At 56.5% G+C, this 16,953-nt stretch overlaps 4 protein-coding genes across 4 annotated transcripts; 2 read left to right on the plus strand and 2 right to left on the minus strand.

Moving 5' to 3' along the window:
* Positions 1–63: 63 nt before the first annotated feature.
* On the minus strand, positions 64–4,032 carry BU26DRAFT_511078 (DUF254-domain-containing protein; the record flags this gene model as incomplete). The annotated part of the gene is made up of 6 exons (XM_033827268.1): positions 64–307; positions 420–601; positions 937–1,808; positions 1,860–2,635; positions 2,844–3,948; positions 4,002–4,032. The coding sequence occupies 6 exons, from the start codon at positions 4,030–4,032 to the stop codon at positions 64–66; spliced, it is 3,210 nt and encodes a 1,069-aa protein (XP_033677174.1).
* Positions 4,033–4,900: 868 nt separating this feature from the next.
* On the minus strand, positions 4,901–5,192 carry BU26DRAFT_439204 (uncharacterized protein; the record flags this gene model as incomplete). Its single annotated transcript, XM_033824332.1, has 2 exons — positions 4,901–4,992; positions 5,057–5,192. 2 exons carry the CDS (start codon positions 5,190–5,192, stop codon positions 4,901–4,903), a joined length of 228 nt encoding a protein of 75 aa, XP_033677175.1.
* A 287-nt stretch (positions 5,193–5,479) lies between these two features.
* On the plus strand, positions 5,480–7,510 carry BU26DRAFT_610526 (uncharacterized protein). Its single transcript, XM_033836001.1, has 4 exons — positions 5,480–5,983; positions 6,038–6,050; positions 6,103–6,309; positions 6,373–7,510. The coding sequence occupies exons 1-4, from the start codon at positions 5,727–5,729 to the stop codon at positions 7,210–7,212; spliced, it is 1,317 nt and encodes a 438-aa protein (XP_033677176.1). The 5' UTR covers positions 5,480–5,726; the 3' UTR covers positions 7,213–7,510.
* Positions 7,511–15,362: 7,852 nt separating this feature from the next.
* Positions 15,363–16,377, plus strand: BU26DRAFT_439216 (uncharacterized protein; the record flags this gene model as incomplete). Its single annotated transcript, XM_033824333.1, has 3 exons — positions 15,363–15,479; positions 15,511–15,608; positions 15,660–16,377. The coding sequence occupies 3 exons, from the start codon at positions 15,363–15,365 to the stop codon at positions 16,375–16,377; spliced, it is 933 nt and encodes a 310-aa protein (XP_033677177.1).
* Positions 16,378–16,953: the final 576 nt, after the last annotated feature.

Below are 16,953 nucleotides of genomic sequence, written 5' to 3' on the forward strand. Positions count from 1 at the left end.
ACCCACCCCAATACTCTTTACATCTCCGTTCCCCCGCGTCTTGGACACACTCTTGACCCATCTCTAAAATACCGCACCCCCAATAATAAACACCCTCTCCTCCTCCCTCCTCACCCACTGCACAACCTGATTCGCCGCTTGCGCAAGCGCCTGCCTACTTGTCGTTCCCGGCGCCACGCAATATAGCTCGAACAGCGGCGTCGTCCACGCAAGCGCTATATACGTTGTGGCCGTCTCGTGGTGGATTTTCAGACTCGTCGGCTTGGTATGCAAGTTGGCGTGCAATTGGCCGTAAAGGTTCATCAACCTATACACACATGATCAGCATGCACATTCCGCTGCCAGGGGGAAGACGCATGGGCAGCAGAGCAATGTCGAAGGGGATGATGCAACACATCACAACAAGAAGAACAACCTACCGCCTCCTCTCCAACCCTGTTCCAAACCCCGGTTCCCAGCTCGGCATCGTAAACTGCACATTCCCCCGACTCTTGTACAAGAAATGCCTCAACGGACTGCCAGGCACCACATCCGTGCACCTCGGCCGACCCTCTCTGACCGCATTTCGAATCGTCTCGATACTCCCGTTTCGCTGCAATTGCTGTCTATTGCATTAGCCCATGAACTATGCCCAGAAATAACGTTTGTTACGAGTCGAGTCGGCGCGATCGTCGTTGCCTGGGTCGTTGCGTATGTCCGAGGGCGCTGGTCCGCGTCGGCGCGGAGGGACGGAGTTTACCACCGCCCGCGCTCGGGTTTCCGAGCAAGCGGTATGCCGAATAGCACGAGACGGAATAATAAACGGCCTGCAGGAGTTCGGAAAGCCCCAGGTGTCCTGGGGCTAGAGTCGGTCATGTGGAAGATTTGCGTGATTTACGTGTTTGGTGGGGTGAAGCGATCGAGGGCTGAAGGATGAAGCGAAGGGGGTACACGCACCTCGACCAGGGCATCTCTCATGCCCCTCAGCTGAAAGAAACCCTCTTTATTCGCGCTTATGAGCAGTATGGCCACCTCGTCGCTGTTGCCTTCCCTGCTCTTGGGTCGCTCTTGCATCGGCTCGGATGGGTGTTCCAGATCCAGGAAGCTGACGTACATATAAAGGTAGCCGGTGTTGTTGAAGCCGGGGAGGCAGAGCGGGATCCAGTTCTCTCCGCCGCCGGCCTTGACGCTGCCGGCTTCGAAGAGCATGTTGAAGATTAGGTGGAGGTCGCCGGGGTGTAAGCTGTGCTTCTTGGGTCGGACGACGGAGACGAGCTTTCCAGAGGCCGCTATGAGGCCGTAGAGGAGATTCTCTGAGCGTGTCTTGAGGAGCGTGTTGTTGATGATGTGACGGTGTGATTTGCGTAGCTTGAGGCATTCGAGAGCGGATAGCAATGTGGAAGGCGAGCCTCGCGTGAAGCCGTCTGCAAGGGCCGAGAGCAGAGTCTCTGTGCCTTGGAGTGGGCGGCGGAGGTCATAGTTGGCTCGCGCTGCGAACATGCGTTCCATGCTCGGCAGTGTGAGCGTTGAGAGAATCTGCATGTACAATGCGTCCAGCTGGGCACGAAGCTGAGCATCGCTTTCCGGAAGGCGGGTGATGGCAACCAGATTCAGGGGTCCTTTTGACACCACGACGAAGCGCACGTCGCCAGCGGTAAAGCCTCGCAGAGTATCGTTTGTGGACTGGTAGAAGGAGATGATGGTCTGCACGACGCCAATGTAGTTGGTGATCAATTGGTCATCCCCATGCCGGCTGTATATAGGCTTCCCAGCACTCGACAGAATGAGAAAATGTTTCAGCTTGGCGCGCCATTGGAGCATAACAGCTTCTATTGCTACATCAGCTCAGGCCAACCCTGGGTGCAATATGTGCCTCTGACCTTCATTTGCGCCGTCTGCTGTCATCTCTTCAATCTCGTCGAACTCGCTGCGAAAATCGGCGTCGAAGCCGGGATCTGGGAGGAACATGCTCTCCAGCTCTTTGTCCACGGACTTGGGCGCCAGCGCGCGCAGAAGCGACTTCTCGTGGTCTCCGAGCACCTCGCCCAGCATGCTCTCTGCATCTATGCCGGCCGCCATTGACGGGGCGAAGCTCCTGACGCTTGCGCTGTCTTCTACATCGCTGGTGTTGCGGGACGAGGAGGGGAGCCTGAGGCCGAAGTAGGTCCGCGATTTCGAACCGCGCGACGAGGCGGATTGGTCGCCCGCCTCGCTGGCATGGCTCTGCGTGTCTGCGAAAGAGAGCTGCGTGGTCGCTTTCGCCACGAGTTGTGGCCTCATCGGCGCCGTGGCGTGGGACGTGGGCGGCCGGGAATCGAGCAAGCCTGCGTTCTTCGGGCGCGGAGGCAGCGGCGGCGGCGTTCCCTCTCTGGACACGGAAGACAGGCCGCTGGTGGACGTGCTGCGCGACACGCTCTGTATGATGTTGATCGTGGGGTTCACGAAGTCCTGCTGCTCGACCTTGTCGCTGCTCCTCGGCGCCGGCGAGCTTGGGGGAGAAGCGCTTTCGGACGCTGCGCCGGCCACTGCAGGCTCAGCGTTCCCGGTCTCGTCCATGGCGGCGGCGGCGGCGGCGGCTTCTTCTATCTGCCATGGGTCGTGGGTGAGGTCAGGCAGAGCACCGGTGCCGTTGATTGCGCCATGGTGTGTGCAAGTGCTTGAAGCTTGAGCGTCGTGACGCTATCAAGGCGCGCAGCAACATGCCCAGGTGCCAGGTGCCAGGTGCCAGGTGCAAGGCGGCCGTGGGCCAATCACGTCATGCCCGCGGAGCACTATCGCTTTATTCTCCCTAAGCCTAGTACAGCACCCCCGCCGCCGCCAACTCCTCAAACACGCCCTCCAGACTCTCCCACGTATCCACATACCCCGTCCACCCTGCCTTCCTCGCCTTACTCATACTAATAACTAGGTCAAAGTTCCTTCCGAGCACGAACCCCAGGAACCCGAACGTCGCCTTATCAAACGTCTCCTTCTGCAAGCCCTCCCTATCCGCAACCTTGGCCCACGCGCCCTTCACATCCTCCCGCTGACTCCACTTCGCCAGATCAATCTGCTGCTCGACCTTGGACTGGTTCGTGATGCCGTGATTCAGCAGCCCGAGTTCCGCGGCTTGGACGGCGATGGGAGGCTTCTCCATGAGCGGCATGGTGCTGCCGCGCTTGCTGGCGTGCGCGTCGCTGAACTGCTCGGGCTTGACTTCCATCCCGAAGTACTTCGCCACACGGGGCCACAGATTCTGCCAACTCTCCGTGTCGCCATTCACCACGTTGAACGCCTGGTTCGCCGCTGCGGGAGCCGTAGCCGCCCACGCGCAAAACTGCGCATGCAGCTTCGAACTCGTGAAGCAGTCAAACTTGGTGTAAAAATCCGGGCTGCCCGGGAACGACAATCCCCGGCCCAACTCCTTCGACACCACGGCATAGATTCCCAGCGTGAGCGCGAGATTCATAAAGTTGCCGACTGCGTAGCCGATCACGTCGTTGGGGTATGTGACGACCCACTCCTTGCCGCGCTCCTTGCAGAATTTGTGCAGGATGGTTTGCTGGTTGTAGTAGAAGTTCGGGGGCCATTCATCGCCTGTGAGCCAGGGCGCGTCTTCCAACATGGGGTTCTTGGGCACGCCGAGATGGACGCCGTACTGCTTGCATCCGGTCACGAGAACGATCCTCTTCACGTCTTTGATGGCACCGCATTTGGTCAGAGCGATGAGGAAGTTGTCTAGCATGGCGCCGTTGACGTCCCAATTCTCTTGCTCCGAGTCTTTCTGCAGGTAGGCGGCAAAGAAGACGTACTCGCCCCGGACGTTCTTCAAGTCGCTGGCCATGTCATCCGCAGAAGAGGTGAGATCGATGTGGTTGTGGATGACATTTTCGGGATAGTCTTCTTTCTTGCTGCGGGATAGAGCGTGAATGGTGGGCCATTGCTGGGCGTGCTTGCTGAGCTCGAAGACGATCTCCCGTCCCAAGATGCCTAAGTCGTGTGAGCGATGTGGGGAATGCCGCAGCCCAAATTATGGGACTCACCTGTGGCACCGGTTACAATAGCAGAAGGCATAATGAACTAATTAAAAAAGACGGGAGAGGTTTGGAACGGGAAGTGGTTGTTGTTCTCAAACGCATCAACATACGAAGGTATGCTTATTACTCGGGCGAATTGTGACGTCAAATGATGCAAACAACTTCGCATCCTTACGCGCTCATCAAGCAACCCTTTAAACACTCACGTACAAAATATGCGACGTGTAATAGTAGACTTGAGACATCAAAGTCGCATTAAGGTGTGGAGATTAGAATAGAGTGGCGTGTCCGATTGTGTTTGGGGGCTCGTCGTGCAGACACGATTGCTCGCACAGCTAACTATACGTGCTATTGTATGGACCTGTGAAGGCCTCTAAGAGAGGCTGTTACGCACGTCGCTATAGTCCGGAGAAATCCACGCCATGAGAGGTGGTTCTGGCGCCTCTCTTCTTGCTTGGTGCTCCTCTGATCCCTCGTCCATGTTTTGGCGGAAACTCCAAGTGAACCCACTTGGTGATCGGAAGCGATGTTCAACCCATGTCGGCCAGTTGACCGCGAGGCAGTGTGCGGTAAAAGCAAGTCTCCCTACTATAGGCCTGCATTTTCACACCTAGCAATGTCGACCCCGAAGAAGAGCTCATCCTCGGCCACCTCCATGTGCACAGGTAGGCATCTACCTCCATCTCGCAGAGGCCATTACTCTTGTGCCATGTCTATGACGCCACCTGTGTGATTTGGGAGATGTCTCCAATGTTGGAGCAGCATAGCATTTTTTCGTTCGGGCTGTCCTGTGTATCAGACCAGAGTTCGACGGTCTTCTCTCGACGATGATAGCTTCGTACCGTCGGTGCGCCGCGTGCTCTCCATCGCTCGGAGAATGGGGGTGCGTTCCGAGGTGCGAGGGTTCATTGTCTCGGAGGCCGTTTCTGCCAGGTGAGCTCCCTGAACTGGTCCTTCAATTCGTCCTTGAAGTGGTCGAGGGTAGAGGGGCCGGTTCCTACCAAACAGTCAGCGACAATGACGTGAAAATGGCTCCGAAGACTGTGACAGTCGAGACGTACTTCCGCCGCCGTTCTCAGGCCCCATTGGCGGGAGCTTGTTGATCTTCCGATATGCCTTCTGGACGGCGCGGTTGAACATGGGGCTGCGGATGAGCTGTTCGCGGCGTGTCAGCGCTGGCAAGCGTGGAGGAGGCATCGCAATCGCGGAGACGGACGTACTCGTGCAACAGCCCACGCCTGGCATGGAATTGCGTCAGTTTGGGCTTCACGGTGCACGTCTTGGCGGGCGATACGGACCTCGATTAGTGCAAGCCATGGAAGCCTCATCGTCACGCGCGGAGGTTGGAGGTTGGTTGGTGGAGGGGAGGGGAGGAGATGGCGAGGGTGTGGATGCGGAGAGTTGAAGAGGCGGGCGACCGCAGAAGCCAGCTAAGAGAGGCCGCATCAGATGACCGAGGCTGCATCACTCCGTTTGCATAGACTATAGCATAGCTACCGAAAGCGCGTGCAGCCCCTCCACCCCGTCGCGCGGCCTCTCCTGCACACCGTCGCGCAGAGCGCTCTCCAAACCAGGTTCCCGGAGAAGTCGACAGCTCCCCTCCCCCTCCACGCCGCCGCGCAGAGCGCCATCCGTCCCAGGTTTTGCCGCAGCAACACTTTCAAGCTGCATAAACTCCGCGCCTTGCGGCGCAAGGCCAGAGTCAAAGGCGGCCCCAAGGCCGACACCACCATGTCGTCGGCGCCGCTGGCCGTCCCCGCCTCCCCCTCGTCCTCGAAGCGCTCGCGCAGCAGAGACAGCGCCCGCTCCTCCTCCGCCGCCGCCTCGTCCATCAACACGCCCGCCGCGAGCACGCCCTTCTTCACGCCCGCCGGCAGCGCCCCGAGCCTCGTCATCCCCCACAACCCAGACGCCCCGTCCGCCGTCGACGCCTCCCCCGAGGACCCCACGCCATACCCCGCCTTCTTGCGCCTGAGCAGACCAGGCAGGTAGATCCAACCCGTGCGTGCGCCATGCAACGGGCCGCTGACTGGAGCCTGCAGACATCCACAACAAGTTCGTCGACCTCGAGTGGGAGCAGCGGAAACGGCTCCTGCTGAGCGTCCAGCATGCCGACTCCGAGCAGCCGTCGCAGTGGACCAAGTGCGCCGGCGAGGACGTCATGAGCCGCAACAGATACGCCAACGTCGACCCGTACCAGAGCAACCGGGTGCGCTTAAAGGTGCCCGACGGCCACAATGACTACATCAACGCCTCGCCCATTGTGCTGCACTCGACCAAGTCGAAGACGGCCCTCAGGTATATAGCTACACAGGTATGTCTGCTGCCTCAGCAGCGTCGCACGCGCGCGCCCATGCTGATTCGCCCCTTTGTACAGGGCCCAAAGTTCGACAGCTACCACCACCTCTGGAGAATGGTCTGGCACGAGACCAGTTCGCCCGCCGTCATAGTGATGCTCACTCAGACGCACGAGGCGGGGCGCGAAAAGTGCTATCCTTACTTTCCCCGCTCGCCCAGCCAGCCAGACCTCAGGGTAAACGCCCACGACGAGTTCGCAGACGGCTTTATCCATACCCTGAAGCTCACATCTCTCGAGGACCACGAGGAGGCGAGAGCCCAAGTCAGGGAGTTGGACATGACCAGCGATGACGGCAGCGAGACAAAAAAGGTCTGGCATCTGCTCTTCGGGGGCTGGCCAGATTTTCTCGTCCCAGAAGGGGAGGACCGGATAGCTCTGCTCAGGCTGATCGACATGTCGAGAGAAAAGAACGTCGACAACTCCGCAAATCCGCGCATCGTGCACTGCAGCGCAGGCGTTGGTCGCAGCGGCACCTTCATCGCCCTCGATTGGCTACTCCAGGAGCTCGACGAGGGCAGCCTAGACAACCTAGGCCCTGAGGAGGACCCCGTTTCAGCCGTAGTCGATGAGCTCCGCAAGCAGCGCATGATGATGGTTCAGGGTGAAGCACAGCTCGCCTTCATCTACGACGTGGTCCGCGAGCGATGGCGCGAGCGCTGGATAAAGCTGAATCCTGAAGACGCCGAAAGGCTAGGCGTTACGCGCAATGGGCAGGAAGAGCCCAGCCTGAAGAGGCGGAAGTCAGAGAAAAGCGAAGTGAGTATGAGTGAGCAGGAGGAAGGAGACGAGGATGAGCGGGCGCAGCTTGAAGCAGAGCTCATGGATGCCGAGTTTGACTTCGAGAAGGGAAAGACGTAGTTGACGTTTCTTTCCAGGCCCTCGGCAGTTTCCCAACCGCTTGTTGCCCCCCGTCTTCGTTATCCTCATTTTCCTCTCTGTACCTGTACTTTTCAACGTTAGTCTTTGATGGCATAGCGTGCTCTGTTGTTGTATCTCTTTGCATATCCCGCATTCCACCGGCTTGATTTCGCACGGTTTCGTTTAGGGTAGAATAATGGGTACTGCTGGGGGCTGAGATATCCTGGGGCGGTTCATACACGTGTGTCGTATACCACTTGTCAACGCGTTACATTGTGCGCGAGATCGCTTCCTTACCACACGCTTTCTCATCGACGTCCCCTCCACCCTGCCAGGAACTCCTCAATTCGCTGACGTCGTGCACCCCATGTGATACATCCCCCTGCACTACACACACTTCATCCGTCTATGCACCCCGCGTTCATGTGCTACGTTACTCATCCTGCGGAATGCGGACTCTTGATGACAAAATCCCCCGTGGATTTGTGCAGAAATGCAGGTGCTTACCCTATCTTGTTCGCGACGAGAGCACGACTAGCATCAGCATCGGAAGCGGATCCTTTCAGAGCACGCCATCATTACCCTTCACAGGGACTCGCCTGTCGAATTGCGCAGTCCTCTTTTTGGGCTGAACTGTTCGGACGAGAGCCGGTCACGCAGAGAAGAAGCATCAGCATCCGATGTAGATGCGTCTGGAGCACGCCATTTCCGTAGGTATTTAGCTATCAGTGGTCCGGATGTGGCCGCCCGTTACGCTTTTTGTAGTTTGCTGGACTCACGCTTCCATAATGGCTTCCGACACCGCTACTGACGATCCGGGAGTCTCTGTCGTGGCTAGGCGGAAGCAAGTTGTTTTTTTGGCTTTGGCGTTCCCATCAATCTCCCAATCTGCCCTTCTCTCCTCGCAATTCGCTCAACCCCTCTCTTTCGAGTCAGTGCCATATCGCATATCCGCTCTCTATATCACAACGATCTACTCAGCAGCCACACTACCTCTCTTTTGCATCCTCCTCTCTGACCCGGCAAATTCGATACAGCCCATCATCTCCTCATCTCCGCATATCACGGCCGAAAGACTGACATCCCCTCCTTTCTCGTCCGCCCTGCATATTTCCAGGCCCCCACCCGGCGCATGGTCTGCGCTGCACCCCATACCGGTAGCAACAAACCTCGAATGCTTATCTCTGCAGTTTCCACTATAGCGGATGCTGTCTGGTCTTACTTTGCTAGGTCCTGTATGCAGGTTAGCGTACCTGTAAGCTTACGCTACGCTAGGCTAGGACGAGGATCTGATGCCGGTTAAACGAGTGTAGCACAGCATATCGGGCGGGTTGAGTAAATGCCCTGTCGTGAAGTGATGGTGCGACACATGCCGAGGGGGTTGGTGAGGTTTGTGAAAAGCTTGTTGGCAGAAGTTGAGGGCTGACCTGTGTTCGAATCGAGCGTCAGGATGATGAACGCAGGAAAACTTCGTAGGAGCAGAGTAACGCACAGCTCATGGTTCTCGGTCACAGGTGTGGAGAGCAAAAAGGAAGTAGCTTTTGCCCCTTGCAGCGTGCGCCTGCTGCTGTATAGCATATACCAATTCGGGAAAGGAGCTCGCAATATCTACTGTAAATCTCCTTCTCCAGCTGGGGGCTACAGACGCCAATGCCGTGGTAGCGGTCGTTTCCCGTTGACTAAGCTTCGTGCGAGTATCCATGCGCGCTATCCGATTCACTTCTCTTTAACACACCAAGCAAGCATTGCCAGCATTCGGAGCTCGGGCAACGACAGTAATACGGACGTCGTTTCTAGCTATCCCAAGCCCAAGGTGATGGGGCGGATGCTGATGCCCTACTAGCACGGCCTTAGCTCCCGTGGCTGCTGAGTAGACCTAGCTAGTCAACCTCGATTGCTGACTGCCTGATTGATAGCGGCTTGTGGGCCTTTGTGCAACGTGGACGAACGAAGCCTAGGACACAGGTTCAAGCGCAGGTGCAGCGGTCAGCCCTGAAACCGTACGCGAAAGGGGATCGTAAGTCTCGACTAGACTAGTAGGGAGTCGAAGGGCGGAGAGACTCTAGGATCCTAGCTTAGAATGCTAGGGAAGATGGTCGCCCTGGCATGTTTCTTTGGCCTCTTATGAGCGGGACGTTGACAGCTAGTTGCTGACGACCATGTGCGCATTGTCACGGAAGATATAAGGACTGAGAGAGCAAGAGCTGAGAGGTGAATCGAGGCCCGCCATTGCGAGCTGCGAAAGACAAGACGCGCCAGTTCAGTGCGGGGTGAAGAAACTTGTCGAATACGAATTGCCGGGAGAAGTAGGGGAGTTGGGAGGAATAATGGTTCGAGAGACAGCTGAGGCTTGGACGCATGCGAAAGCTCGACCTACCCACCTTTGGGCTCCAAAACCCTCGCTGTCAACGAACAAGACTGCGTGCAGCGCTACGAAGGTGCGAAATCATGTGATCGGAGTCGGAGGCACGCTCAGCCTCATATATCCTCTTGAATCGCGCCTTCGCCGCCAACGCGTCAAAGCCGTATATTATGCAAGGCATATTGCGGGTGAGATCGGTTGCCACAATCTTCGACTATCTCCCCCATGCTGCGCCGTACGAATACCCCCTACACTCGCACGAAACAGTTTGATACGTACCAATACACCTAGACTCGGTGGTGGTAATCTTGGTACCAGGTGCTGTGTTGATTATAGCTCTCAGCAAGCGCCGCAAGAGCGTTTTAATATCAATCCAACAATGAAGTTGGACGGTGAAGATAGACGCACAACTAGAGCTGCGGGGGCGTTAAGCATAGCAAACTCGCCTACGGCGTGCAACGTGGTGCAAATCTATGGTCGATGCGTGCCTCAGGCCCACTCCAGTGTGGCATGACAGGGGTAATCATTGGTATAGAGTCGGTAGATAAAACCGTTGAAAAGTAGTAGGAGATTAAGCAGACGTAGGGTTGCGGCGTGCACGCCTGCGTCATGCGGCTTATGCTGCAGATCTGGATGCTGGCTGGACGAAGAAGATCAGAACGGAGACAAAACGGAGACATATCTGAGGCGTGGAGGTGGATTGAATATCAAAAGCCCGTTCCGCGGCGCAATAGACCTCCCAAGACAGCGGAAGTCGGGAAATTGAAAGTGTTGGAAACGGGAATTGGCGTTGATCGTTGATGTGAGCATGCTCTGTTCTGTCCTTGTGGCGTGGTGCTGCTGTTACGTTCTCAGTCACAGCGGAGTTGACTAAACGTGGAGTCGGCATCGGCTCAAAGACGCCTCCATCTCTTTCTCTTGTGCTCTAGTCTCGAACGCCATTTTCTTAGGGTGTTTTCGCTGGCGTTTGGAATCCACCAGGGCGCTGTAGACTGGAAGGGTCATCGCAGGCACGCGACGCGGTTCTCTATACAGCAGCGGCTGAGCAAATACATATTTTGGACCACTTCTTCTCCATACACATTGCGCCATAGCGGACCTTCCCCAGCCCTTGCAGTCGATTGTTCGATTTAGGCTGCTGATCCGGTTGCGGAATTAGGACAAAGATTGTGCAATTAGGAAAGTAAGCAGAGCTTTGAAATCCACACTGCCGGGATTCGGAGTTCCGCCATTACGGAATGAGCGAGGCGAATGGATTACTGGACAGGATCAGAAAATCTTCAGGATAAGGGCGCCGACAACCTTGGAATGCAAGTTCGCGAGGAAATGATCATGCGCCCTTCTGCATGGCCGTGGATTTGAGATTCGGTGCAAGACGAACGCCGGTGGAAGGAGGGTGCAGGCTGACTGACTAGGTGAAGAATGCGCAGGAGGAATGGATAGCCGTTGGTTAAGTCCTGATCGTGGCTGAAGTGTCGTGGGACGTAGAGGAGGGCTTAGGAAGCGGGGAAGGATCCTAATCGACGAACGGTCATCATCCTACAGGAGCAATCGTTCGCTTCGCGTTCTATGTGGGCTTGATCTGTACGCATGAGCCGAGCTTAAGTCAGCACCCCTTGGTATATCGAAGCCACTCAGCCCTACTGGACCGGTCGCTCTGTCCAACATCGTGATCGCTCTTGTCGTCGAGCGCCAACCCCTATCCGACCAACTCAGGCTGTAATCGGGCGTAGGACGGGCTTGAGGGATTAGTGCTTCCTCCCTTGAAAACATAATGCTCAATTTTCAGAACGCGTCCTGCATGCGGTATTTGCGCTGTAGGCCTACTTTGGTCCCCCCTGAGCTCGCACTTTTTCGATGAACAGGGCGAGGCTGTACATGGATGACGGGTTGTGCATTGATCCGTATTCGGTACGGGCTCACGAGGGTGTAAACGATCCCTGACGGCATGGCGAACCAATTTCGTTGCCGTAGGGGCGCCGGGTGCGAACGTGCAAAACCTCGGACCCGGATATGACTCAAATCGGATCCGAATACGCCCATGATGGTTTTCCTAAGGCTGCCTAGCCCCTGGCGGAAAGCGGGTGGCCAGGTGGCCGAGTGCGCGGTGGGATGCCGAGCGAATTCGTCCAGCTCGCCAAGAGCGGAGGCGGAGACGCACAAGATACTGTGACCCGGTGGTATTTTTCTCGATTACGATGGACGCGCGCTCTTCGAAGGTCAGAGCTTAGAGTTCGGTGAAGCGTGGCGTGAGGCTCAATCCGTGCTTGGGCGTCGTCTCGTCATGAAGCCGGGCATCCTGATGCAGCCAAATCCGTCGAAAAACGCGAAGCGGGGGTGCTATAGCGGCTTCGCTGCCAGCTGGGCAGCTAGGACAAGGCTGAGCGCGGGTAGGGACGATCTTCGATTGCGCGGCCGTTTGCTGGGACGTATCTTGGCTGGTATGATGCAGCCAGGTGTGGAGGGGGAAAGGCGCTCTCTGATTGGCTCATCTCCGCTGTGCACTTGACCACCAGCTGCCACGGTCATGGAGAATAGGGAGGCCGAGTAAATTACGTAGTCGCAGCATATCGAGGCTTCTTGGGATCTCTTGGAAGGTCGAATTCGCATCGCGAACGAACACGGCGTGCCTGATCACAGTTTCCAAATGTCCTCGTCAGCGATCATAGCATTTGAGTAAACATTCGCGGTGTGGCGCGCCGTGGCTGGTGTGGCGTCCGCTATTCTTACCATGGTCATCGAGTCGGTGAGCACGACGTTCTGGCTTCATCAAGCCCACTTTTGCGCTCTCACAGAACCTTCTTCCAAGGCAGTATTTACTTGTTGACGTGGAGGGCCCGGCATCAACGACCGGGAAACCGCCGTGCATTCGGAGCGATACATAGTCGCCCAAAAGGGCAGAAAATGAGGCGTCACAACAACGTGGATGATCATGGAATCGACGGATAATTTGAACTCTGCTCGGCGACATCGCACAACTTTCGGGGAGCCGCCCTAGCGTTGGACAGATGTGGGCACCGTCAAAACACAAGACGAGATGGTTGCCAGTCGCCGTCCGGTCCATGTTTCGAGCAGATTTTCTGTCCAGCTTCCGAGTATCAGTATGCAGCGATGCCTCCCCGCGTGCTGAAGCAGGGGCTCAGGGACAGGGATAATCCGCGCTCAAGGGGGGGGGGAGGGGTGCTGTTGCGAGCAGAGTCAAGCAGAGTCAAATAGAGTCGAGCGAGAAGTTGATGTTTCTCTGCTTGAGACGCGGCCTCGTTGGGCATTATCGGCAGCACGCTTGTCTACTGCCCAATTAGCGTCCATGGCCGCGATCCGGCGTGTGAATAGCAGCTGCTTAAGCTTCCGTCCCGACTCGAAGGTCGTTGGGTTGTAAGCTTGCTGATGTGGCACTTTATCGATCAAGCGCTGGAGCTCAGTATAGTACAAAGGTAGGACGTCCCGCCCGGCACGGAGTTGTGGTCTGGGTTGGGGTCGACGCTGCGGCTAGGGCTTAGTCAATGGGTAATTGGGCGAATACAGGGATTTCGTTCTAGAACTTGAAACTCTCTTTCACCGCAGCATCGCATTTGTTGTGCCCGCATTGGTTCGTTCGCAAGCCATCCTCCTGCAAGGAAAATCACAATGACCATCGCGTGAAGCTGCCACGATTCGAAAGTGCGCAAACATCGGACTTACAGACCCTCACCAGGACGCTTCGATGTAGAGCAGGGGTTGCTCTAACCAGCGGGGTGCATCAAAGGCCTTTGTTTTTGCTCAGGAGAGGCGAACTACCAACTACCGATAGGTATGGATCATGCTGTGTGTTGTGACTTGGTGCGTGGGGCTGCCTATTCGTCCACAACGCTGACTGGCCCTTTGGCAGTGCTGACGTGACACGCGAAGATTTAAGCTTCTTCCGCATTTGACTTTGCACAGCCAGCGGCGTCGCTCATGCCTCGTTTAACAGGCAAGCTGTTGCGAGCGCAGACGCGCCAGAATACGCGCATTCCAAATACGGTGTATACGCGATCTCGCAACGTTATACCGAACGGGTTCTCTGAGCCACGCTGCCTGACGACGACTTCGTCCTCCTTTCCTCGAGCAGAAAGGGAAAGGGGATTCAGAGTACCTACAGTGCGGTTCAGTAATTAAAACGAATGTTTCAAATGGACGGGTTCGGGCGATGCAGGGCGGCTATGTAGTGGTTCATCTGGCGTTGAGGTCAGGGCAAAGTCGCCGCCTCGGAAGCGAAAAATGTCCGTCCTTCAAAGATCAGATGCGCACGGGACGGCACAGAAACGGAGATTCCGTGGAAAATCCGACCGGCCTTGCAGGAACCTTGGAAACTTGTTGATCGAAGATTTGACCGCTGTAGACAAAGTTTTTTGAGTTCTAGCGGTCACACTACCCGGCCTGCAGGACATTGATAAGCAACATGAGGGGCACGGACGGCGATGACCTACATATCAAAGCCCGCGATACTCGCCATTCGTGAGACGCCACTGGCTGCTCGATGAGTCTTTGAAAGCGCAGGCCCTAAAAACAGTCACCCGTAGCGAGCAGTCAGCGACCCGGAAAGTGCAATTGGAATTGGTGGTGATGGAGCGGAGCGGACGCCCTTTCGCTCTTTTCCCAACCCGTTGTAGGAATGCGCCGACATGTGGCTTGAAAGAAGATCATCCAACCGCAGAAATGGTCTGGACTTGTTGGTGCTGCCTGGGTGATGAGTCGTCGCGCTCGGTCTCTCGGCCATCCATGGACTCCACCCGGGCATCACAAAAGTCCAGGATGCCGCCCTTGAAGGGTGCCGTGAGCCATTTCTCGCCCTTCACGAGAAGGCCTTCCCAGGGGAATGTGGCATGTGGACAGCGGGCAGCGGGCAGCGGACAGTGGACAGCGGAGGGTATTCGCACACTTTGCTTCGGCCGAGGCATGGTGCGCGATAAAGTCTGCGAACGGGTTAGAATAACGTTATTAGTGATGAGTGATTATGACGACGCTGGTTTGGGGAAGGGCCTGCACCGCGTGCCTGATGATTGTCTCTTTGCGTCTCGTTGACGCGACAGCAGCTTCGTCCGAGAAGTCGTTCGGGCGGCTTTGGAGTGGTTCCGATATCCGAGCCATTCGATTCGTGAGGGTGATCTCCCGCCCGCCCAGCATTGCCGTCTTGCAGCATCGCGCTTCCGGTTGCCTTCCTGGCTCTTTGAACGTGGTATGATCGCATTGCCAGCGTCTAGTCTAGTGTCTAGTGCTGTGGTGCACTCGACCAGCATGGCCCGGCCTGCTAGGCAGCTCATTCAGCAGCCATTCCACGGTCCGCACGCTGGCCGACTCTGCGCCGCGCGCTTTGTCACCCTCGTGCCTCTCAGCGACGAGCCGCCGTGCCTTCGTAAGGTTGGCGCAGCGGCGCCAATCCGAGCCCCTGCGCGGCCGCCAACTGATCCAACGCTCCGAGTGCTGATGTGCGGCCGCCGAGCGCGCGGTCCGGGAGGTTTAGCAGCGCGGCAGGGGTGGCGCTGGCTCATTATTACATTTTCGTTACCCGCCCCCCTGCCCCGTCCCCATCGACACCGTTAAGGCCGAACGTCCGTTTCCAGCGGCCCTCTGACGTGAATAGATATAATGCCATGCTGCCCACATGGCCCCGTATTTAGGATCGCAGAATTCCACCCCAGTCTTCTTTATTCCACATCATTCCATGAAACAGCATATCACACCACCGCCTTATCCACCTCCACCACCTTTCCGATTTAGATTGGCCAGACCAGTGCTGTCGTCCCCCGTCTAAGCTTACCTTCTCCTCATGTCCTCACAACGAGCAAGCTCAATGGAGGCCTCGCAAGACAACATAAGGAAGCGGGTGTGCAAAGCCTGCGACCGATGCCGCCTAAAGAAGTCCAAGGCAGGTCTGATGCACGCCGTCTCGGTAGTGCGCTTCTAACCTGGAGCAGTGCGACGGCGCTAGTCCATGCAGTCGATGTAAAGCAGACAACGCCATTTGTGTTTTTGGAGAGAGGAAGAAGTCGCAGGACAAGGTGTATCCTAAGGGGTGAGTGCCCGGTACGCCTCCATGATGGGTAATTGCTGCTGACGGTCATAGCTATGTCGAGATGCTCGAACAGCAACAGTCGCAACTTGTAGCTGGCCTGCGAGAGCTCTACAGCCGATTGCAAAAGGGCGAGAGCTGGCCAGGAGCACCATTGCGCGAGGTAGCGGGCGGGCATCCTCTTACCCACGATATCCTCGAACGGCTCGACCTCCTACACTCCTCGAGCGACGGTAGCAGAAATTACGAAGGCTTTGAAGAGGACTGCAATCGCATGCAGCAGAAGCTACTCGAGAGGGGTGCGCCATATACCCGCAGGAGAGGATCTGTGAGCTCAGACTCCGAGCATGGTCACACCTCGTCTGGGTCATCGTATGGTGGGACACCTACCACAAAGTCTATGCCCTTCGTCGACCCGTTCACACGACACGATGCCCCACCAACACCGCCGATGAACAGTCCATTCCCAAGGCAGTCCCAAATTGTGTCGCCCGTTAAGCAGGAAGCTCCCATGGTGTCGTCGACCTTCATGAACACCGCAGCTCTAGATCCGACCTCGCTCTCTCGATCAAATTGGCAGCCAGAGTCAATGATGCTGGATGAGCCCCTGGATTTCGGGAAGCCGATGTACGCATTCGACTCGTACGGCAACTTCGACCAGAACGCGATGATGCTTGACCCGATCGTAGTAAACGACCCTGTCATGCCCACTTGGAACAGCGCGAATGATCTGGACTTCAGTAGTTTCATACATAATCAAGTGGGTGCTTGATCAAACCGGTTCGCCCGCGTTTTCCTATCCGTCCTTCGTTGGGTTCGTGTCTAGCGTTCAAGCGTTTTGGGCTTAGATCCGCACCCGGTTTCCGGATCTAGTACTAGTCCTCGGCGTTTACGGGCATTTGGGAGGGCGTTGGAGTTAATCATCTACCTTGTTCCGACGACCATATCGTGGTGGTGGAGACGGAGGGTTCACTATGACGTTAGCTCATTCGAGCTCCAACGGGCGACCTCCGAGGGCGCTGTCGGAGAGGCAGGCTTTGTTGGTGGCCAGAGACACCATCCGATAGACTACCGAGGGTCAATGATGGTGGTAGATTGAAGAGAGGGTGAATGTTGTATCATACTATTTCCACTCACCTGGATAGTGACAAATCCAGATCCTTTGATGTTCCACGGCTGAAAATCCATCTAGTGCGCGCGGTTTCCGCTTAGTCATCCATCACCGCGCAGCTCGAACTCGGTACTTTGGCACTTTGACACTTTGACACTTCGACACATCTTGCAGCCATGCGATCGACGCCATTGAATGATAGCAGCTATCATCTTTGCACTTCAACGCCTTGCTGGA

This window comes from Trematosphaeria pertusa (assembly GCF_010094035.1).
Source record: "Trematosphaeria pertusa strain CBS 122368 unplaced genomic scaffold BU26scaffold_21, whole genome shotgun sequence".
Lineage (NCBI taxonomy): Eukaryota > Fungi > Ascomycota > Dothideomycetes > Pleosporales > Trematosphaeriaceae > Trematosphaeria > Trematosphaeria pertusa.

Excerpts from the sequence above, each read along its gene's own strand:
- BU26DRAFT_610526 (XM_033836001.1), top strand. The coding sequence starts at position 5,727 with ATGTCGTCGGCGCCGCTGGCCGTCCCCGCCTCCCCCTCGTCCTCGAAG. Across the intron at positions 6,310-6,372 it reads TCAGGTATATAGCTACACAG|GGCCCAAAGTTCGACAGCTA; the intron begins GTATGTCTGCTG and ends CCCTTTGTACAG.